The sequence below is a fragment of the Bombyx mandarina genome, chromosome 16 (assembly GCF_030267445.1).
Source record: "Bombyx mandarina strain Sakado chromosome 16, ASM3026744v2".
NCBI classification, from domain to species: Eukaryota; Metazoa; Arthropoda; class Insecta; order Lepidoptera; family Bombycidae; genus Bombyx; species Bombyx mandarina.
The window spans coordinates 2,811,222-2,836,131 of NC_143222.1; the positions used below are offsets into that span (position 1 = coordinate 2,811,222).

General features: G+C 42.7%; 1 protein-coding gene and 1 pseudogene across 2 annotated transcripts; both read left to right on the forward strand.

Annotated features, from left to right (window-relative positions):
• Positions 1 to 213: 213 nt before the first annotated feature.
• Positions 214 to 23,564, forward strand: BmOR-10 (olfactory receptor-like). 2 transcript variants are annotated; one of them, XM_089734015.1, is made up of 10 exons: positions 215 to 322; positions 697 to 865; positions 2,418 to 2,634; positions 3,851 to 3,961; positions 7,696 to 7,750; positions 15,653 to 15,796; positions 15,872 to 16,051; positions 17,425 to 17,532; positions 17,610 to 17,765; positions 22,107 to 23,564. In XM_089734015.1, the coding sequence occupies exons 2-10, from the start codon at positions 715 to 717 to the stop codon at positions 22,158 to 22,160; spliced, it is 1,176 nt and encodes a 391-aa protein (XP_089590141.1). In that variant the 5' UTR covers positions 215 to 322; positions 697 to 714; the 3' UTR covers positions 22,161 to 23,564. The 2 variants fall into 2 exon arrangements, with proteins under 2 accessions (XP_089590142.1, XP_089590141.1); XM_089734016.1 differs by lacking the exons at positions 15,653 to 15,796; positions 15,872 to 16,051 and having other exon boundaries at positions 214 to 322.
• Positions 18,447 to 22,097, forward strand: LOC149501230 (uncharacterized; annotated as a pseudogene).
• Positions 23,565 to 24,910: the final 1,346 nt, after the last annotated feature.

Genomic DNA, 24,910 nt, shown 5'->3' on the forward strand with positions numbered 1-24,910 from the left:
CATGTGTCCAATAACAAACTTCAAAAATTATCTGACCAATTGATACAGATACACTAATGCTAACACCATTATCATTTGTCGTAGATAATAATTGAATGACAAAGAAACGTGACATTCAGTATGAGATAATTTAACAAAGAGTTTATATCTCTCAATCCGTATCTGGATTTTCATGACCATAGGCTAGTTTCCCATACAATGTTTCCGCCCCTGTAACCCTTAACGCGTAATTGCCAGTTGCATAGGAGGAATTCTGGGCTTGAACCAGCTCTCAGTTTGCGTTTCAAGTCCAGGCTGTAGACACACCTACAAGCTAGTTTTGGTAATATTACTTCTAAATTATTCTTAATGATGCGAGGAAATATCATTGTATAATAAAATCATATAATATACTATATGTATCATTACGCATATATTCCGATTGTTTTTATTCGGATTCAGTAAAAATTGACAACTAGTTTATAAATAACAAATAAATTTAAAATATATTTACTTTGGCATACGCGGAAAAACTGTTTGTTCCTAAAACCTTATAAAGTCAGAGATCAGAAACCCGACCCATTTGCTAATCTCATGTATTATATAGGTGGACCGAGAGATCATCTACCTAAGATGGCCATGATTAGCCAAAATACTCTCTTGTCACCTGATGTACCCTCTAAATCAGACACTAACGGATTTTATTTTTATTTTCAGTCATTTTTCGATGTGGCCATGGCGTTCTTTATAAAAAACAAAATGTTTGGTTTAACAATAACTATGAACACTTTATTATGGGCTGGATTAATAATGCGAGATCAATACACGAAGACTCAAAGGATCATCGTCAGAGTGTATGCATGGCTGGTTTTCCTATATCTATTTGGTGCGTAACATCTTACAATGAAATTCTAAAATGATGCATTTTAATATTCCAACCATACTCGTAAGTTTATGTACAATAGTGATGAACTCAGATATAAGAAAACCAGTTTTACCAGGACAGGTGGGCGAGTTCCTAATGTTAGAGTTATAGGCGTCTAATAATATTGTTAATGGATCTGATGGATCCGTAAGGATGTGTCCAGGGCGTCGACGATGACTGGCTCCTGCGTGGACAGGAATTGAGGATGGGATCCGCGGCGGCAACGATGAGGCCTTATCGAAGTAGGTACCGTTCCGACGCTAGCTTCAGTTGTTTCCGGATCGATTCGGAAGACCCAGATAGTTGTGTAGATCGTCATTCTTCACGAACCACGGTGGTCCGACGGCTAACTTGCAAAAACATGATTGGTGTCTATGTGGGTGCGGTGAGGTAAAGCCTACCGAGGATAAACGCGGCACGGTCGCGGACAGACTTTGTGTGTGGGCGGCATGTAACGAATGCATCCAGGATAACTCCCAGGTACTTGAACCTCATGTCCCAAGGTATGGATTGGCCGAAGAGGGTAATCGGGGGTGTGAGATTCCTGCGCCTAATGCGGGAGGAGATACGGGTTCCCTTTTTTTGAAAGAGCATCATTGTAATTTTCGCTGGGTTAATATCGATGCGCCGTTTCCGGAACCACTGTCCGAGGGTCAAGGGTGCGCTCCGGAGCTTACTCGCCATTAGGGACTTGTTTCTATTCAAATAATAAACGATCGTATCAGGTCGGCGGCGACCGGTGAATGTCGTTGATAAATAAACTAAACAGGAGGGGAGAGGACGGAGTCAGCGAAGTACAGTTTGTATAAATGAGGAGGCTGATCGGGCGGTAGCTAGTCGGATGATATATCGGTTTATTGGGTTTATGTATACCGATAACGTCCGCTTCTTTCCACACCGCGGGTGTGGTAACGCCTCTGAGGGTGGGACGGAGGCTATGCGTTCATCCTCACTGTCTACTAATTCTACTCGTATGTGAACGGGGTCCGCGGATTGAGTGCTGGGCGTGCAATGGGTTTGCAATGTATCGGCCAGCAGCTCTGCTTTTTCGTCGTCATCGAACATCGCCAGTTGGCCCATGGGGCCTGCGAGGGGGAACCTAGTTACTACCGTATCCGATTTGAGAGTCCGAGCTAAACGATAGTAAGATTGCTGGGAGGGGGCGAGTCCTTCTAAGAAATTAGACCACCTGGCGTCTCGGACTTCGTCGATGCTAGATTTCACGTCGCGTTGTAGGGCGCGCATTCGAATACGATTTTCCTTGGTAGGATACCTAACGTAAGCCCGGATCGAGGGGCTTTTAGCTCTAAGGAATTTCCTAACATCGACGTGCTATTTGAATTGGTGAAGGAAGTCCCCCGCTACAATTTGCTCGATGACCTATGTAATGTCGTTGTGATGTGTGACGTTACGAGGTCTATGGCTTGCGATCTCTATCTAAGTTGTAAAGATTGCAATTTTTGTAAGATCATATCCGTGAGTAGCACAAGTAAACATATTATTTTCTAACCAGTTGCTGCAGCTTGCGTACAAATCGCGGACATTATTGACATCTGGGGTGACATTAATCTCATGGCGGAAACAGCTTTGCTTCTCTTTATGGAATTCGTAGTGATTTCTAAGCTTTTAACCTTGTTATTGAGATACGATAGAATAATGGAGATCATCAATGGAACTGAAGAAATATTTTGTTTTGAAAACAGATTGGAAGGCCAAACGATTATCGCAAGGTATGCTTATACTCTAATTACAATGTAAAGAGCAACCTATTTTTACGATCTTATTTTATAATATTGTCTGATCATTATCGATGTTCTGTGAGTGTAAAAAGGGTGTTTTATGAGATTTTCCTATCACTCAGAAGCTGATTCACACAATTCGACTAGAAAACGGAAAGAATTGTGCAAAGACTTTGAAGAATAGGTTTTTAAAATTTTATTATAGTCTCCTACTTCAAATGTGCCATAACATGAATCACCGCTTTTTGGCGTGACAGCTTGGCCTCTTCTGCTCGTTATGAGCGGGGTTATGAATAGCTTAAGCCATCCTGTGGCTTACCAATATTCCTCATTGAGTGATGGCCTGCCTGGAAGGACCATGGAGATGTAAGTCTTTTATTTTTATTTTTTATTGCTTAGGTGTGTGGACGAGCTCACAGCCCACCTGGTCTTAAGTGGTTACTGGAGCCCATAGACATCTACAAAGTAAATGCGCCACCCAACTTGAGATATAAGTCCTAAGGTCTCAAGTATAGTTACAACAGCTGCCTCACCCTTAAAAACCGAAACGCATTACTGCTTCACGGCAGAAATAGGCGGGGCGGTGGTACCTACCCGTGCGGACTCACAAGAGGTCCTAACACCAGTAATTACGCAAATTATAATTTTTGCGGGTTTGGTTTTTACTACACGATGTTATTCCTTCGCCGTGGAAGTCAATCGTGAACATTTGATAAGTACGTATTTCATTAGAAAAATTGGTACCTGCCTGCGGGATTCGAACACCGTTGCATCGCTAGATACGAATGCACCGGACGTCTTATCCTTTAGGCCACGACGACTTCAACTCCGTAAAAAACCCTAATTTGAAATTTATCCATTGTATAATGGATGGGCGCATAGGCTACCAAGGAAGACGTCGGATGTCCATTTCGGGGTCAGGATTCGTGATTTTGCTGCTATGCTACGTATTCACGAACCCATTTTCATCGTCTTTAATCTTTGGGTGCCTTAAAAAACAATCAGCCACTTATCGTAAAGAACCTGAATATGACAACTAAAACACTGACTCACTATGATTGTGGAGTCTGTTGCTTTTCTAGCGACATATCGCATAAAATCGAAAATCGCCATCGAAATATGGCGTTAAAGCTATTTAACAATTAAGTATATTCCATTATTAAGCGATGTTCACTTTACTGTTGATTAAAAGCATATTTTTTTCCAGTATCGATAAAGAGATAACCCGGTTTTTACAGTTCAACAGTGCATTTGTTGTTTTGTCGACTGTTTTCTGGTTCATGGGTGAGCATAGCTGCACCTTTTTCATTCGAGCTAAGTGAGTAATATTTATTTTTTATAAGTACAAAACTGTTTGTGTAAGTATATTTTTTATTATTGCTGATAGCTCAAAGCCTATATGAGGCCATATACAATACAAGTTGAGATATAGGTCGTAGTTCTGTTGCATAACGATCGTCCTACCCGGTGGCATAGCTAGTTAACCAAGTGCCCTGGGGCAAATTAAAAAATGCAGCCCCACTGCTATGTAAACTGATTAGGTTTTATCAAATAAAAATATGAAAAATACCAATACTTTAAAAATGCTAAGATACTTAAGCCTTTTTTTGTAGACTGTAGGGCAGGTAATAAAAATATTAAACAGTAACAACTTAAATAAAATTTAGTACTTGGTGTAGGTTTGGCTAATAAAACGAAATAGAGAAGTTCAAGGGTTTATTATACAAAGGTCGAGCTTTTTTTTTTCGGGCTGGGTGCCGAACCTCCTACGAAGTCGCCGCGCCTAGGGGGCGCGCGGTGTATGTGGGACTGGTCCGCGACTGCGAGACCGCGGCCCCAAGGATGTTTTCAGGGCCCTACTCACTAACCGGCTCCCCTGCACTCTTCGCCCAAGCGTCTGATCTCTTCCGAGGTTACAACCCGGATGAGGTAAGGGTGCTACCGCGGTCAACACTACACCCAGACGGCGCAGTTCACCCCAAGGACGCCCGGCCGACGGAGTCTTCGAGGTGAATCGAAGGCTCCGAAACGTCGGCCGTCTTGGTACGGCAGCCCGTCAGGCCGCCCAGACGGTGTGGCTGATGTCCCGAAATACCCCGCTGGACTAGAACCAGCCTGCCGGGTCGGGACGCGATACACCGGTGTATCGTATCTCCTTGGCGGCGCGCTAGACTACTGGTAGCGCACCGCGCGGCTTCTACGAGCTTATTTACTTCTGATACAGCATTAATTTTTGAACCGTTCTCAAAAAAAAATCTTAACTCGAATTCACAATAAAACGCACATCGATGAATAATAAAACGCACATATCACTATCCGTCAAATTGACAACACTGCCAACCAACAGAAAAAATTAGGGGAATTCTCTAGGCATAACTTTTGAATTTCTCTCAACTGAGTTGTCATGATTAAAGTGGGGTTGCAACCTGTCACTGCCTATTTTGAAAATGGGAGAAATTTCCAAAAGTTCAGTTCGATCGAAATTTCTGGTAAGGGTGATTTTAGAAATTCCGTTGTAAGATGGTTAATTGTGCAAATCAGTATTTTTGTTATACAGTGAGTAATTTTGTCTTAAAATCTGTATATTAGTAGTTTCAGCTAGATTTTCGTTGTAAATTAGTTAAAAAGGTCATCTGATTTTGGTTAATTTTATATGTGTTTAAATAAAATATGCTTAGGTAATCTAGTAGTTAATTTGTTACGCAGTCATTTATCTGATATGCAGTGGATTATTAGTTGGGAGATTTAGTTTGCTTAAATTTTAAATAGAGGAGCAATTAAAAATTCCCCTTTCGTATTTATATTATAACTAGCTGACCCGGCAGACTACTTATTGCCTCAATCGATAAATAAAAGACCTAAACTTTTGTATAAAATAAACTTAAAACAAACAAAAGAATCCGACCGACGGTGGACACATCAAAGGGAAACAAAATTGTTATTTTTATTTAATTCCGAGCATTTTCATATTTATCTACCTTTTAAACCTTCTCTGGACTTCCACAAATAATTCAAGACCAAAATTTGCCAAATCGGTCCAGCCGTTCTCGAGTTTTAGCGAGACTAACGAACGGCAAATCATTTTTATATTTATATAGATAGATATAGGCGTCGACAACCCAGTTTCTCGTCGGATCTTCTCAATGGGTCGTTTCTCCGATCCGGCTATAGATTCTGACGAGCACTGCTCTTGCTAGGGCAGCAAATTCTCTGAGGTTGAGTCCGTGAGTTCATCTATCCCTCCTCGTAGCTGGAATAGTCCCATAAGCTACCAATGAATAGGTGAGGAAAAAGAATTTTTTATTTTTTTATTGGTTAGATGGGTGGACGAGCTCACAGCCCACCTGATGTTAAGTGGTTACTGGAGCCCATAGACACGTACTTACGTTAATCAGCGCTATCATCACGTTAATAATTACGTTACGCGCAAATGCGCCACCCACCTTGAGATATAAGTTCTAAGGTCTCAGTATAGTTACAACGGCTACCCCACTCTTCAAACCGAAACGCATTACTGCTTCACGGCAGAAATAGGCAAGGCAGTGGTACCTACCCGTGCGGACTCACAAGAGGTCCTACCACTAGTAAAATGGTTCTGTAAAGGCTTGGCTTGGCTTGGCCATGGCTTTGGTAAGGCTGTCGTTTGCTAATACCGAAATCAATTATAATAATTACCGTGTAATATAACTAGTCAGGTCATAAGTATTGTCACACAGTAAAAACGTTTCTTTTAGAATGCTGGCCACAAAAAAGTTTATTGAATTCGAATTTCGAATTGTTCATGAAAATAAAAATGTATACTTTTAGAATTTTACTCATTTTTAAATATGGAGTGGACGCTTAAAGAAGACCGTGTTGTAGTTATTGCGTTGCATCGTTGCGGTTACGCGCCAATTCAAATTTTTAACATACTGAAAAATTTTAATATAACCAAAAGATTCGTTTATCGTACCATCAAACGATACAATGAAGACTCTAGTGTAGATGACAGGTCAAGAAGTGGTCGCCCTCGGTCTGTTAGGACTCCAGCAGTGATAAAAGCTGTGAAGGCGCGAATTCAAAGAAATCCCAAACGTAAGCAGAAACTGTTGGCCCTTCAGATGGGGTTAAGCAGAACCACGGTGAAAAGGGTGTTAAATGAAGACTTAGGGCTTCGGGCATATCGAAGAAAAACAGGACATCGTTTGAATGCTCGTCTAATGGACCTGAGACTGAAGAGATGCCGCGCTTTGTTGAAGCGGTACGCGGGAAAAAAATATCGGGAAATTCTTTTTTCGGATGAAAAAATTTTTACTGTAGAAGAGAGCTACAACAAACAAAATGATAAGGTGTACGCACACAGTAGTGAAGAAGCGAGCAACCGTATTCCGCGTGTCCAACGAGGTCATTTTCCATCCTCGCTCATGGTATGGTTGGGAGTTTCCTATTGGGGCTTAACAGAGGTACATTTTTATGAGAAAGGTGTAAAAACGAATGCAGTTGTGTATCAAAATACAGTCCTGACGAACCTTGTGGAACCTGTTTCTCATACCATGTTCAATAACAGGCACTGGGTATTCCAACAAGATTCGGTGCCAGCTCATAGAGCGAAGAGCACACAAGACTGGCTGGCGGCGCGTGAAATCGACTTCATCCGGCACGAAGACTGGCCCTCCTCCAGTCCAAATTTGAATCCGTTAGATTACAAGATATGGCAACACTTGGAGGAAAAGGCGTGCTCAAAGCCTCATCCCAATTTGGACTCACTCAAGACATCCTTGATTAAGGCAGCCGCCGATATTGACATGGACCTCGTTCGTGCTGCGATAGACGACTGGCCGCGCAGATTGAAGGCCTGTATTCAAAATCACGGAGGTCATTTTGAATAAACTTTACTGTCATAAGAATCTATGTTTTGTTAAGTTCATTTTGGTATATGAATGGTTACATAATGAATAAACTTGTTTCAATTATTTTACATTAAACATGTGACAGAATTTATGACCTGACTAGGTATAATATCAGTCATCATATCATATAGCAACATCATGACGTATTTTTCTTCTATTTAAGATACCCGTTTAATGACCTGAAATCACCCGGCTATGAGTTTGCACTTATACATCAGGTAAGCAGTACTTATTTATAACATTTTGTTGCACTAGATAAGGGGTGCTTATTGCAAAACCAAAGTTTTATCAGGTATATATGAGTCGACTAGTATCAAAGCCGGCAATGTGACTTTTGGACAATTACTGGTAAATCAGAAAAACGAATTATTGACTTTGTATTCCATTGGCAGTCACAAAACTCTTCTGAACGACATCTTAGATAAATAACAGGTTAAGTATTAACCTTTATTTAATGCAGGTTTTGAACCGTATTCTTTGAAGGAGACAATTATATTCAAATCAATCTGTATTGACATATCAATAACATTTTTTTGTCCAAATGCACAGATTGCCACCTTTGATAATAGACGACTCATATGATATATTATTGATATATTATTATTACTGTATTCTCTCTGTAGTATTGGTTGGTCTGTTTGGGTATCTGATGCTTGTTTATGTGCAGATGGTGTGTGTGATAGTGTGTATGAGGCTGTAAGCACAAGGTCTGTTATTTGTGAGTCTATCTATGGTGTGTGTACTATGTCTTCTGTTGAGTTAAATGTACTTTTGTTATTTTGTATCATGTGAAACCATGCTGAGTACTGTGTATTATGTTTGCCTGATTTATGTGAGGTGAGTTAGTTGGATTTGTAGATATTGAAGTCAAACTATGTTGATTTTGTTCTACTTCGGCCGTTATTATTTCCCTTTCTGCGGCTGAAGTCCTATTATTGCGGTGTATAGCTCGCATTTGATCTGCTAAGCGTTGTTCTGATATTAATTATTGAAGGTTTGGATATATTTCAATGAATTTCGTGTAGAGTTGTAAGATTAGTTTCGCAATTTGAAACAATGTAATAGCAGCGAAGTAGTTGTTTGTTTACTTCATCCATCCACTTCATTCGCTGCCAGTTTCAACCAGCAAGGGTGGTTTGCAGGTATTGTGTCCTGCAAAACACTTCTTGCTGATTCCTGTAGAGTTTCTGGTGTAAGTGTCATTTGTGTTTCGGCTGTAGTAGATTAGTCGGTCGTGGCCCGCCTGTTTAATCTACCACTGGCGGTCTGCATGCCGCCACGTCCAGTGTCAGCTCCAGACGTGCCCTGGCGGCGCCCCAGCGGCCCTATTACACGTACATTTCTTTCTGTATTTTCAATTTTTTAAGGGATCCCAGAGCCATGTTGAGCCACCACGTGAGTCTGGTGTTCGACTCGGACGTATGGTTGGATTATAGTTACGTATAAGAATACTACCCTACAGTGTCGATCTACACAAAAGCGCACACGAGAAACATGTCACGTCAAATAACATAGGTGTGCCTAAAGGCACAATATTCACCTAGCTGTCACGTAAGGAATGACTTCTTCTAAAACCGAAGTTATGGTCTTATGGAAGCCACGGTCGCGTTCAAGCATCAAAGTCATACTGTCAACTGTCAATGGTGACACTATCGAGACAGGGACGTCAGATACGATAACATTCGAAGTATCGATCCAACAGAAGGATCTATCTACATTAAGCTCCATTCCGATAGAGGCACCCGTCACGTGCGGACATGCTCATCGTCCACTCGATCGCCCGGTCTTTGTTCGCCCGGCTTTTGTTAGCCCGGCCATTGTTCGCGCGGCCTGTGTTCGTGATACATCTGCCGACCAAGTGTGTTTCCTGGAAGCTTTTATTTGTTTTGTTTTAGTTATTTTTGTGTTCGTGGAACATTTGCCGACAAAGTGTTTTCCTGCAAGTATTTATTTGTTTTGCTTCTTTTTGTAATTTCTGTTTTGTTGTGCTTTTTCTTTGTCCTGTAGTAATCGCGCCGCATTGCCACCTGTGTTCAATAGAACCACTCAGGTCCGAGAAGTTGGGGCCTCGCCGCAAGGCGAGTGTTTTCAAGACCCGGGGCCGCCCCACCTGGGTACTCAGCGATCATGGACGCTGTATTCGTGGAATTCCTCCGACTTCGTCACCCACAGCTCGCCTCAGAGTTTCTGGCTTTTAAGGCCAATCACACTGCGAGCTCTCTCGAAGACTCCGCCGTGCTCGCTGCTCCTGCGTCGCCTGTACCTGCGTGCAAAGCGTCTACATCGAGCACCGCAACCTCCGTCGTGCCTGCCGTTCCCGCGTCGCCTATACTGGCGAGTAAAACTACTGCGTCGTCCGCCGTGGCCACCGTTCCAGCAGCGCGATCATCCGCGGCCTCCGTCGCGCCCTCCAAAACTCCTGCTTGTAGGTCACCTGCGCCCGCCTCCTCGTCCTCCGACTCTGACTCGGAGATGGAGGTCGACCTCGCCCCCGCCTCATCGACGGATGGATTCACCCTGGTACAAAAGGGTAAGAAGCGTGCCGCGGAGTCTCGAGCTCTCGCGGCCGCTAAAATTAGCAAAGCCGCGAACGCGTCGCGCCCCCGCCCTCAGACTCCCGTTGCGCCTCCAGCCCGTGCCACTCCGTCGCCGCGACCGGTGGCGCAATCTAAAACTCAGACCCCTCCCCCGGTTATCCTTCAAGAGAAGGCAGCTTGGGACCGAGTTTCCCTGGCCCTTAAGGCCAAAAATATTAGTTTTGCCAGCGCCCGTAATCTCGCCAACGGGATTCAAATAAAAGTAACGACACCCGACGACCATAGGGCCCTCTCAAGTTACCTCCGAAAGGAGCGTATAAGTTTCCACACTTATACGCTCCAGGAGGAGCGCGAACTCCGCGTTGTCATACGTGGGATCCCGAAGGAGCTAGATGCCGATCTCGTCAAGGCAGATCTGATAGAACAAGGCCTACCAGTAAATTCCGTGCACCGCATGCACACCGGCCGCGGTAGGGAGCCATACAATATGGTTTTAGTCGCCCTCCAGCCTACCCCCGAGGGTAAGCAAATTTTTAACATTCGGACCGTCTGTAGGCTCTCCGGTATTGCCGTCGAAGTCCCCCATAAAAAAGGCACTCCTAGTCAGTGCTATAACTGCCAACTATACGGGCACTCTTCCCGTAACTGTCACGCGCGCCCCCGATGTGTTAAGTGTTTGGGCGATCACGCCACGGCCCTCTGCGCTCGCGACCAAAAAACCGCGACGGAACCGCCTAGCTGTGTCCTGTGCCGAACACAAGGTCACCCCGCGAACTACCGTGGATGCCCCCGAGCTCCAAAAATAAATCGCCGCGTCGCCCGTCAAAACCGCCTCCGAGCTTCCGGCCCAGACAGCAAAGCCACGGTACCCTCTGTGCCGAAGGCTAAGCCTGCTTTCGTGCCGGCGTCGGTGCCCAGCGTCTCGGCTTGGGCTAAACCGTTGCCGTACACGAACACGGCTACAACTCTCTCCCCCGCGACTCGTCCCACCCCCGCGATACGTCCCTCCCCCGCGACCTGCCCTCCGACCGCGTCCGAAAATCTCGCTCTAGCGATCGACTTTTTTCAGTCGATCAACTTTGAGCGTGTTAACGCTTTGGGTGACGCCATTCGCGCCGCCTCCACTGCACAACATTTCATCGCCGTTGTGCAAGAATACGCTGACGTATACGCGTCGTTAAATACGTACGTCCTCCCCTCACTCCGCCGGTAATCAATGGCGTACATTAGTAGAATAAAACCCTTATCCGTAACAATAGGATTTTTTAACGCTTACGGTCTCGCAAATCAACGTGATCAGGTTTGTGATTTTTTGCGTGACCATCAAATTGACATTTTCTTAGTGCAGGAGACCCTACTTAAGCCCGCGCGCCGTGACCCTAAAATCGCGAACTATAACATGGTCAGGAACGACAGGCTCTCTGCCCGTGGTGGTGGTACCGTTATTTACTATAGAAGAGCCCTGCATTGCGTCCCGCTCGATCCTCCCGCGCTCGCTAATATCGAAGCATCAGTGTGCCGAATCTCACTGACGGGACACGCGCCGATCGTTATCGCGTCCGTTTATCTTCCACCGGATAAGATCGTTCTAAGCAGTGATATTAAGGCGCTGCTCGGTATGGGGAGCTCTGTCATTCTGGCGGGCGACCTAAATTGTAAACACATCAGGTGGAACTCACACACCACAACCCCGAATGGCAGGCGGCTTGACGCGTTAGTCGATGATCTCGCCTTCGATATCGTCGCTCCGTTAACCCCGACTCACTACCCGCTAAATATCGCGCATCGCCCGGATATACTCGACATAGCGTTATTAAAAAACGTAACTCTGCGCTTACACTCGATCGAAGTAGTTTCAGAGTTAGATTCAGACCACCGTCCCGTCGTCATGAAGCTCGGTCGCGCTCCCGATTCCGTTCCCGTCACGAGGACTGTGGTGGATTGGCACACGCTGGGCATCAGCCTGGCTGAATCTGATCCACCATCGCTCCCGTTTAACCCGGACTCTACCCCGTCTCCTCAGGATACCGCTGAAGCCATAGACATCTTAACATCACACATCACCTCGACATTAGATAGGTCATCGAAACAAGTTGTAGCGGAGGACTTCCTTCACCGCTTCAAATTGTCCGACGATATTAGGGAACTCCTTAGAGCTAAGAACGCCTCGATACGCGCCTACGACAGGTATCCTACCGCGGAAAATCGTATTCGAATGCGTGCCCTACAACGCGACGTAAAGTCTCGCATCGCCGAAGTCCGAGATGCCAGATGGTCTGATTTCTTAGAAGGACTCGCGCCCTCCCAAAGGTCTTACTACCGCTTAGCTCGTACTCTCAAATCGGATACGGTAGTAACTATGCCCCCCCTCGTAGGCCCCTCAGGCCGACTCGCGGCCTTTGATGATGACGAAAAAGCAGAGCTGCTGGCCGATACATTGCAAACCCAGTGCACGCCCAGCACTCAATCCGTGGACCCTGTTCATGTAGAATTAGTAGACAGTGAGGTAGAACGCAGAGCCTCCTTGCCACCCTCGGATGCGTTACCACCCGTCACCCCGATGGAAGTTAAAGACTTGATCAAAGACCTACGTCCTCGCAAGGCTCCCGGTTCCGACGGTATATCTAACCGCGTTATTAAACTTCTACCCGTCCAACTCATCGTGATGTTGGCATCTATTTTCAATGCCGCTATGGCGAACTGTATCTTTCCCGCCGTGTGGAAAGAAGCGGACGTTATCGGCATACATAAACCCGGTAAACCAAAAAATCATCCGACGAGCTATCGCCCGATTAGCCTCCTCATGTCTCTAGGCAAACTGTATGAGCGTCTGCTCTACAAGCGCCTCAGAGATTTCGTCTCATCCAAGGGCATTCTCATCGATGAACAATTCGGATTCCGTACAAATCACTCATGCGTTCAACAGGTGCACCGCCTCACGGAGCACATTCTTGTGGGGCTTAATCGACCAAAACCGTTATACACGGGAGCTCTCTTCTTCGACGTCGCAAAAGCGTTCGACAAAGTCTGGCACAATGGTTTGATTTTCAAACTATTCAACATGGGCGTGCCGGATAGTCTCGTGCTCATCATACTTCTTGTCATTCTTGTCATCATACTTCATACGTGCACTTCTTGTCGAACCGCTCTTTTCGATATCGAGTCGAGGGAACCCGCTCTTCCCCACGACCTCTCACAGCTGGAGTCCCGCAAGGCTCTGTCCTCTCACCCCTCCTATTTAGCTTATTCGTCAACGATATTCCCCGGTCGCCGCCGACCCATTTAGCTTTATTCGCCGACGACACGACTGTTTACTATTCTAGTAGAAATAAGTCCCTTATCGCGAAGAAGCTTCAGAGCGCAGCCCTAGCCCTAGGACAGTGGTTCCGAAAATGGCGCATAGACATCAACCCAGCGAAAAGTACTGCGGTGCTATTTCAGAGGGGAAGCTCCACACGGATTTCCTCCCGGATTAGGAGGAGGAATCTCACACCCCCGATTACTCTCTTTAGACAACCCATACCCTGGGCCAGGAAGGTCAAGTACCTGGGCGTTACCCTGGATGCATCGATGACATTCCGCCCGCATATAAAATCAGTCCGTGACCGTGCCGCGTTTATTCTCGGTAGACTCTACCCCATGATCTGTAAGCGGAGTAAAATGTCCCTTCGGAACAAGGTGACACTTTACAAAACTTGCATAAGGCCCGTCATGACTTACGCGAGTGTGGTGTTCGCTCACGCGGCCCGCACACACATAGACACCCTCCAATCCCTACAATCCCGCTTTTGCAGGTTAGCTGTCGGCGCTCCGTGGTTCGTGAGGAACGTTGACCTACACGACGACCTGGGCCTCGAATCAATTCGGAAATACATGAAGTCAGCGTCGGAACGATACTTCGATAAGGCTATGCGTTATGATAATCGCCTTATCGTTGCCGCCGCTGACTACTCTCCGAATCCTGATCATGCAGGAGCCAGTCACCGTCGACGCCCTAGACACGTCCTTACGGATCCATCAGATCCAATAACCTTTGCATTAGATGCCTTCAGCTCTAATACTAGGGGCAGGCTTAGGGACCCCGGTAACCGTACTCGTCGAACTCGACAAAGAGGTCGACGTGCAACCTAACCCATGCATGAGCCCGTTGAGTTTCTCGCCGGATCTTCTCAGCGGGTCGCGATTCCGATCCGGTAGTAGATTCATTCGCGAAACAATTGCTCTTGAGTTGTTAGGTCTCCTTCGGAGGCGCTCGGGCAGTTGTTAGCAAATCCCACCCCTCTTGGCTGAGCCTTTGCTCGCCCACCTGTCCTGGTGAAACTGAAAAGGCCTTCGGGCCACCAGTAAACTTTCAATCATAAAAAAAAAAAAAAAAAAAAAAAAAAAAAAAAATACCTACATTAAGCTCGATAACGTACCGACCACCAAAATTTGTTTTATTACAAATTATGAATATTATAGTATTATATCTTATTAATATATTAATATGTGAAGCAAAAACTTTGTGCGGGCTCTCGGCCCGCTGAACGAGGGAACCGGTGGTCGTGTCGCTGGCGGCCGCCGGTCCGGCGTCCGTGGGACGGTGGGATGGATGTAATGTGCTCTGCGTCAACCCTGTCCCGCCGTCTCAATAGCCCCGACTGGGCTCCGGCCCGGTCCGAGGTAGGGCGCCGGTTGTGAGCGGCAGGAGTTTTTAGTGAGTACAACTCCCACATACCTGCCTCGCGGGTGGGGATCCGGCGATTTTCTCCTGTGGAAAAAAAAAAAAAAAAATCTTTTTACGAAAATTGCGCAGACGGAAGAGTATGAAATTTCCCACATTTATAGAGAATATAGAGAAGGAGTGCAGAATACTAATATATTTTTTAATTATGCATAAAAAATACAAAAAATCAATAAAAAAGACATTACGCCCACTACCATGTATTTGACACACACGCATATATAATATACTCTTTTGTTTATTCTGTGGTCTCTTAGTCTGTAGTCAAATTGAAAATAGATTAATATTGTTTGTCTATAATGGAGTCTTGGCGAAATCTGTGATTATAGAAGTAGTAGTAGTCGAAGTATTTGACAATAGAACCAAAGTAATGTTCAAACTTATAATTTCATTTAATTAGAGTCGAACTTCGACTTCTGCGGGACCACTAGTCTTATTAATTATACCTATGACAAATTTTGTGTATTTTATTACGGCGCAATTCAACTGTGCCCTTTGAACTCGAGATTTCGCAGAAGTGCCAATAACAAACAGAGGCTCATCTGACCTCTAGCTAGGATTCGCTGTACCATGGGAACCAGAAACATGCTACATAAGCATACATGCTTAACATAAACAAGGCTTCTTGCATTGGTGTTAAACGCTGAGATACAACCCACAGACCTGTTCATAACAGGAAAGCATGGTCAAAGGAGGACTCTCTACACGGAACGCACGACCCTCGACGTAGCCGTCAGGAGCTTTAAATACGATGCAACTCATGTTATCTAAAGACTCAAATTAGCCCAAAATTATCCAAATTATACGAAGCAAACAAAGGTACAAATATATATTTAACTTACTAGACTTTCTTTGCTCAGTGCATGATGATGGTATTCACGGGATATACTGTGTTCAATATTAATATCTTCTTCGCATCGGTGGTGGCTGGCTGCCGTTGTAGACTAAAGCTAGTGGCTTTGTCGATACGAAATATCTGCATCAATATACCGGTGAACAAAAAGGTAATCATCAATGATTTCTTTAATAGGTTAAATATTAATAGGTCGACATTTTCATGATCATCAATTTTCTTGTAGAATCTTATAACACCGGAAGAAGAAAAAATCGTTAAAGAAAGGCTTCACTGTGCTATTTCGCAACATAAGTGTGCTCTGAACGCAGCGAAGGATATTAGGAATTGTATATCCGAATTTCTTTTGGTGCAATTCACCGTATCCATCATTATCATCTGCACTACTGCATATCAATTGGCTGTGGTAAGAGTATTTTTCTTTTAGGAAGGAAATATTACTTGTGGCCCGGAGGCCTTCCAGTTTCACCAGGACAGGTGGTCAAGCACAGGCTCAGCCAGGAGGGGTGGGATTTGCTAACAATTGCCCGAGCGCCTTCGAAGGAGACTCAACAACTCAAGGGCAGCTGTTTTGCGAATGCATCTACTACCGGATCGGAATCGCGATCCGCTGAGGAGATCCGGCGAGAAACTCAGCGGGCTGATGTTTAGGTTGGGTTGCACGTTAGTGGATCAGAAGGAACCGTAAGGACATATCTAGGGCGTTTCTGACGGCTCCTCCATGAGCCGGAGTCGGTGAGTAGTCAGTGGCGGCAACGATGAGGCGATTATCATGACGCATTGTCTTATCGAGGTAACGTTCCGACGCTGACTTCAGCTGTTTCTTGATCGATTCAAAGTCCAGATCGTCGTGTTTTTTTTGTTGTTTTATTGCTTAGGTCTACCGGATGTTAAGTGGTTACTGGAGCCCATAGACATCTACAACGTAAAAGCCGCCACCTACCGTGAGATATGCATTCTAAGGTCTCCGTTTTAACAGTACAACGGTCGGACCACCCTTCAAACCGAAACGCATTATACTTCACGGCAGAAATAGGCAGGGTGGATGTTTTATTTTTACTTTTTTTATTTTTTTTCGGGACGGGTACTGAACCTCCTACGAGGTCTCTGCGCCTAGGGGGCGCGCTGGGTATGTGGGTCTTGACGGTCTGCAGATGTTGAGAACAGACCGCGGGTTCAAGGATGTTTTAGCTCCCTATCCACCAAACGACTCCCCTTGCAGTCTTTCACCCGACGTCCGATCCCGCCCGGGGCCAGAATCCAGACAGAGTAGGGGGTTTCCCGCGGTGAACACTGCAACCAGACTCGCGGCGCCACGCCTAGGACGCCCGTCGATAGTCAACGACTCTACATCGGCCGTCTCGATACGGCAGCCTGACAGGCCGCCCCGGGCTTCCACATTTTCGGTATTCCACAATACTCCGGTGGACCAGAACCAGCCTGCCAGGTTGGAACGCGGTACACCGCCAACCGGTTGCTCTTACACAACAGTTCCGTGGAACTGCTGACGTGCAGCGCAGGCAGCACGCCTGTTACTCGGGTCGCCCCATGGCCTTCACCAGGGGAAGGTCGCCTCATACAGGGGCTGGAGTCGGGAAAAGAGGCTTATTTCAAACGAGGCTTGTGAAGAGTACGTAACATTAGGCAGCGGCTTGGCTGTCTTGGTTGTCTGCTTGGCGTTGCTGAAGTCTAATGAAGGTGACGGTAACCGCTCACCATCATGCGGGCTATAGGCTCGTCTGCCTAAAAGGGCATTAAAAAAAATGCTGTTTGTTCCAGAACAAAGCAATTGGTAATATACAAAAAACATCAATGGTTGGGTATATCCTTGGAGCGTCACTTGAAGTTTTCTTATTCTGCTTTCAAGGAGAATTTCTTCGTAGTGCGGTACGTGCTTGGTTAATTATCTTTGTTTAGGTAAATTTCATTTCAAACCAACAATAACGTAAAATTCTCGTAAATAGAGTGCAGAAATTGCGGATGCCGCATATGAATGTCCATGGTACACCCTGACTCAACCTTTGAAAAGGACCCTTTTAATAATCATGATGCGAGCACAGAGCCCCGTCATTCTCACGGCGGGGGGTTTCATTGATTTGTCCATCAGAAAATTTATGGGAGTAAGTTTTATCTTTGACTAGCTTTTGCCCGCGACTTCGTCCGCGTGGAATAGTTACTTTGGCATAACGCTAAAATACCTGCCTCTTCATTTACGTAGACAGTGAAAATATTTTTTAATAATAGATTATTAAAGAGTAATAATCTAATTATATCTAATAAATGAATAAAAATAATTATTATTTAGGTAAAGCTACTTATAAATAAAAAACCTGCGTTAGCTCACCGCCAGTTGGCAGCGTTCCCAGAAGGCTGGCAGCATTTCCACGCTGGATCGCAATACTAATTCTTTGTGCAAAATACGTACCGGCCTTCTGGTCTCCCGAGGCTTCAAATAGTTTTTTTTAAGGTACAAGGGCTACCTTGCTAAAATGCAAATAAAAAACCAAATTCCTGATTGTTATCCATATCTTTGGCAATGCTACAGTCAACATTCAAAATTAGTATACAAGAATAACCTAATATTCTCTCAAGTAGGCCGTCAGCAAGGTGATCCTTTAGGGCCGGCCATCTTTAGTTTAGCAATCCACCCAATTATAACCAATTTGAAATCAAAATTAAACAGGTGGTATCTCGATGATGGCACCTTTGGAGGCGATGTGGAGACTGTTTTAGATGATTTTTTATTTTTAAAAGAAAAATTTCATGAAATTCGTCTCCAAATTAATTTAAATAAATGTGAAATGTTTGTTTCAAATGATAAAATTTCGTTACCAACTTTAGAGAAAATTCAGAACCTTATTCCTGGCATTCAATTTGTAGATAAGTCATCACTTCGTCTCATGGGCGCCCCAGTCTTTGAGGAGTCCATGCAGGACTTCGTTAAAGAGAAAACCATAAATTTTAATGCATGTTCAGGCCGTCTACTCAAAATTAATACTCATATGGCTTACAACATCATTAGATACTACCTTTTCATTCCCAAATTTACCTACTACCTCCGGTGTTGTCCAATCTGGCCACAGAAAACTCTTTTACAGGATTTGGACAACACAGTAAGAGATACACTCGTCGCGGTTTTGAACGTAGACATGGACGACCGAATATGGTCCCTAGCTTCTCTTCCGATAAAGCTTGGGCCTAGGCATCCGCAAAATTTCATGTGTAGCATTACCAGCATTTCTTGGTTCAGTCCACAGTACTTACGAACTCGTTTTTAAATTCTGTCTTCGCCTTTATTGGAGCCAAAAATCACTTATATGACTGAAGCAAGAAATGAGTGGTTACTAGCCTGCCCTAATACTGACCTGCCCACGGTCCCGACTTCTCAGCGATTGTGGGATGAGCCGCACTGTGAATTAATACGTAAAAATCTACTTGACTCATGTAGAGATTCAACAGAGCGTGCTCGCCTCCTTGCAGTTGCAGAATGGGAATCGGGGCTATGGTTGCAGGCCCATCCATCACTTCATACCGGCACTCTAATGTCCGACAATAGCTTTCGTTTAGCAACCTGTCTTCGCCTGGGGGCACCTTGCTGTGTTCAGCATCACTGCCAGTGTGGCAACATTGTCGACCGCTTTGGTTACCACGGGCTCTCATGCCTGAAAAACGCTGGCAGAATATCCCGCCACGCCAGAATAAATGACATAATCCGTCGGGCCCTTGTCAGCGCCGGCGTGCCAGCCATTCTAGAACCGAATGGTTTGGTGCGAAGCGATGGTAAGAGACCAGACGGTATGTCGATTATTCCCTGGAAGATGGGTCGGTCGCTCGTTTGGGATGCGACTTGTGTAGATACCATGGCACCGACACATCTTCCTGGGACTAATTCTAACGCTGGCAGCGCTGCTTCAACGGCTGAAGGCCTCAAACGGCGGAAATATGAAAATCTCTCTAAAGATTTCATTTTTGTTCCGTTTGGGGTAGAAACTTTGGGCCCCTGGGGCCCATCTGCTAAAAGCTTTTTTAAGGACCTTAAAGAGTTATTTAAGGTACCAAAATCACACTTTTTAACAGACTTCAAAAGAGATTCTCATACATTAGACAGATACAGATATAGAGAAGACTTTCATACATTACTTTAGCGAAACTTTAACCGTTTCCGCAGCGCACGCAGTGGAAGCTCTCAAAAAGCGTTAAAGCCTCGATTTTGAAATATTCTTTATTGGTGCTCAGCTTGCATTGGTCTTAGCGTGATGTTATATAGCCTATAGCCTTCCTCGATAAATGGGCTATCTAACACTGAAAGACTTTTCGAATCGGACCAGTAGTTCCTGAGATTAGCGCGTTCAAACAAACAAACTCTTCAGCTTTATAATATTGAATAAGTACATAGATAACGCATAGAACAAAATGAAAGTACGTCCGAAAATTCCAAAATCAAGTCCCCAATCACACAAAAAATAACATGTACCATCATTCTAATATATATTTACTCTTAGTTAAGTTTTGTATGGTGTGACGTATAGCCAGTTACACAGTTACACATTTTTACACAGTTAGCTATTTTATTTGTTGTGCTGATTATAGCAACTATATATAATCTCTTATATACAAACGAATAGAATTACTGCAAAACAATCCGTAGCGTGAAACGTAGCTTAATATTCAAAATAGATAATTTAGTGAATTTACATAACTCAAATCTAATTTATTTTAACGAAATTACTTTTGACTTATATACTAATATAAAAAAAAAGACGTGTGGCACTCGGAGACTGCCGCGGTAAAGCTATTGCATAGCATTTTTTATCAACTTATGTAATTATAATTATTTATTTATTTTATTTATGCAGTATTTTTTTCCTTTGTTTTTCTTTAATATTAATTCAAGTTACACTTTTTGAGCGTGGTCAACGAAAAGAAAACATTTTTTTTTTCTTTTATTAAATAAATGAGAAGTTAATATTGTTCAAAATATTTTTATTATCTTACAATACATGTAGGTTATCTATACTAATATTATAAAGAGGAAAGATTTGTTTGTTTGTTTGTTTCGAATAGGCTCCGAAACTACTGGACCGATTTGAAAAATTCTTTTTCCATTAGAAGCCGACATTGTCCCTGATGAACATAGGCTACTTTTTTTATTATTTTTTTTATTTTATTTTTTTGGTTTCATGTGTGTTTTAATGTTTCCGAAGCGAAGCGAGGGCGGGTCGCTAGTTCAGGAATATTTATCATTGAAACTATAGGTTTATGGTAACTGAAATAAGAAACATAAGTTTGAGACTTGATATCTTCTAAATATCTGGAAAATAGCGCGTCAATGGTGGTCCCATATTTTGTTGTGGATTCTTGTGGATCATTATTCATTTTGAAATTCAATATTTTCGAAAGAAAAGTTGTCAACCGCTCTGATTTTTTATCAGCGAAGTTGACGTTGAAATCGCCAGCCAAGATAAGTGGAAATTTATTATCATTTGTACCAAGTACTTTCGACCCTTCTTCAGTGTACTCCAGTAAAGTGCGATGAATAAAATGCTCTACCTCGTCTAATTTTGGATTCGGAGAAATGTTAATTGCTACCATGACTATGTGTAGGCAATTTCTAAGTTTGCATAAGCCAACATATACAATTATTATCATAATATTCTTGTTGTTATAAACATTCGCCCAGAATCAACAGCTTAGCTAGTTTATTTTTAATGCCACTCCAATCACTGAATTAGTAGTAGGAGTAGTAATAAAACTCCTCGACTAAGCGATAGAAAATAGCACGCCCAACGCATTGTAATGTGATATAATTTTCTACTTTACAATTCCGTTTGTCACCGATAGATGGCGCTTGACGCAAAAGCTGAATCGCGCTATCGTTGTGTTACCCACGAAATGATATCACATATTTTGATACTACATAAAGCGGTGCTTAGACTTCTTACTCTAAACACTATCTAATCGCAACGTGTGAATGTGTTGAACGCGAGCTACATAGTACGCGTAGTGAGGGGTGGAAGGTTTTTTTCGTTACGGAATTTCACGATTCCGCTCTCAAGCCGCGCTCAAGGCCCGCGATAAAATCTATGCAATAGCTTAAAAAACGTTATGATTATGCAGTCTGTTTAAAACATGGCACCACCAACTTGCTTAAACAATTACAATATTTATTAAAAGTATTAATGTTAACTGTAACAGGTTTTATTTTCAATATTTATGCTTATTAATATTTCAGTATTTTGACAGTTAGTTACTAGCTAGTTATGGTGACAAGCTAGACTGTTTTCTAACGGGCAAGGACCTTAAAAACTGATTCCTTCATTTGTAATCATGTAAATTTACAAATAGTCAGATGACATTTTTGTGCTACCGCTGTTTCTCTTAGCTCATCTTCACAATAGCAATTTCTACGTTATTTTATATTGAAAACAAAATTTTAATGTGACATTTATTTGACATTTCAGATACTGAAAGCATCCTACAGTTTTTTCACGGTTCTCCAACAAGTCAGCGAATAAGACAATGCATATTAACTATCTCAAGTTTGTCAAGATTTTTCTTCTCACATTACCTAATTTAAATAATTTTATGCCATTGTGTGATCAACACCTAAAACTTTTCTTACACTTTCTGAACACCTAAACTACGAATTTTATAAAAAAATCATAATAAATGGAAATCGTCTACAAACAACAGACCTTCCAACATCATCGTCGAGTGGAAGAGCACGATCGTTCACCATCCCCACCTTTTGGGAACAACGAGGCGAAATGGATCATCATTATCATAACGGATCGGGAGGATCCGTAATGACGTGCTTAGGGCGACTTCGACTGTTTACCATTCGGTCTACAGGATCGGGTATATAATTCCAGGAGGCCACGACAAGAGGGTTTTCATGTCGTGCCGCCTTTTCGAAGTGGCGCAATGATGCCGACTGTAGACAGAGTCAAGCTTCAGGTCATCATGGAAATCCACGTTTCTTACGAACCATGGTGCTCCGACGGCTATACTGCAAAAACGGGATTGGATAACTTGAAGAGGTTTCAAGTTGGTCTGCTGCTTTAATGCGCTGTCACATGCGTTGCAATAAACATATAAATAAGAATGAATAATAATACGAGCACATTCTGGTGTTTTATAACAAAAACTAGATGATGACCGGTTTTTTTTTATAACGCCATCTTGTTGTGTCTTTAAAGTTAAGAAAACTAGTATTATTATTCGCCAATAGATGTCGGGAAGAGTTGATTATTGAAAACACGAATAAAACAACATTTTCTGAAAATAAATCGTAGCTAGATCGATTTACCGCCACCGAAATCCCCTGTATACTAAATTTTATGAAAATCGTTCGAGCCGTTTCCGAGATTCAGATTATAAACATATATATTAATATGCAAGAATTGCTCGTTTAAAGGTATAAGTTAAGATACAATATAAATTATCTATATCTGGCCATAAATACTGTTACAATAAAAAATAAAAAAAATCTATTGCAAATAACATTTATTACTTTTACAGTGTGTTAGTTTAATACATAAATATAAAACAATTTAATGTATAACAAGCTTATTCGAAGTGGTCTCCATTGGCTGCAATACAGTCCTTTAAACGTTGAGGCCAGTTAGAAGAATAGAAGCACGCACTCTTTCCATGGGAAAATTTTTCCCCAGCTGCAGCGGCAGCAGCTGCCCCTGGTCTACTGACTCATCTTCGGATAGTTATTGTTATTATCGTTATCCTCGCGCCTTTGTTAGCGAACCCACCCCTTGTGTCTGAGCCCAAGTTCTTTTAATTTATATTGACAATAAATTAAGTTTATGATGTAACAATTTTTGAATAATTAAAATATTTTAAAAAATTCACTTAATAATAATATAATTTAAATATTATTCAACTAAATAAACACTTTCAATGTTCGATTTGTTTTATTACTTAGTAAAGTCTCGTCAAAATCGGGCCAGCCGTTCCAGACATTAGCCGGAACAAACAGACAGACAGAGAAAAATTGTAAAAAATGTTATTTTGGTGTATATATATTCATTCATATGCATGCGGCTTGGCTGGTAGGCAGCGGCTTGGCTCTGCCCCTGGCATTGCTGACGTCCATGAGCGACGGTGACCACTTACCATCAGGCGGGCCGTATGCTTGCTTATTGCCTTGGTAGGCAGACCCTACAAGGGCAATAAAAAAAATGTAGCAAAAAATGGTTATTTCAATATTACAAACAGACGCTCCAATTTTATTTATATGTACAGATATCATGGACCATAACGAATGGAGCAAGGCAAAATTATATGTAACTAGCGACCCGCCCTCGCTTCGCTTCGGGAACTGTAATTTAATATTGATTTCTCCACTATTTAATGGACATTATTATACATATAAACCTTCTTCTTCAATCACTCTATCTCTATCTATTAAAAAAACCACATCAAAATCCGTTGCGTAGTTTTAAAGATTAAGCATACATAGGGATATAGGGACAGAGAAAGCGACTTTGTTTTATACTATGTAGTGATACCAGTAAAAATTCCACAGATCTAATATGGTAACTTTTTTTAAAAGACTATTATACATAATATAATATTATTATAATGTAGCATATTAAAAAAATGCGTGGTGTCGTGGGACACCGGATAGGAACGAAGCTCCTTATTATAAAAATATTAGTTTTAAGTTCTATTCGAGGTTTAAAGAAAATAATTATTCGGGTATACATTTTTTTTTATTGATAAATAGCGTCCCGCTCCGGCTTCGCTCGGGTTTTTATCAAAATTTTCAAAATAAAAAATTATAACACACACACATTATCCCTTATATTTGCGTCAGGTCTCTAAAAATAGAAAATTATAAAGATAGTTTGAATACTATTTTTTTAATAAACTTTTATATTCGTTTAAATAATATTTGTTTTTATCTATTTTTATATTATTTTTATATTATTATTTTCTAGTTTTCGTAAAAAGGTCATAGATACAAAACAAAAGCCATTGAGTTTATTGAGTAAGAGCTTCCTTGTACTGGCTGAGCCCTTGCTCGCCCACCTGTCCTTGTGAAACTGGAAAGGCCTCCGGGGCACCAGTAAACCCACAATTATAAAAAAGCTACCCTGTGAACTGTGTGTTGTTTTTTATTTTTTAAATAAATTAACACTTATTGTGGCATAGCTATAATAGTCGGACATATGCGGTCGCCACATTTTTTGTAAATAATAATGTGTTCTACAAAGTTATAGTACATTATTTTATTTTATCATCAATC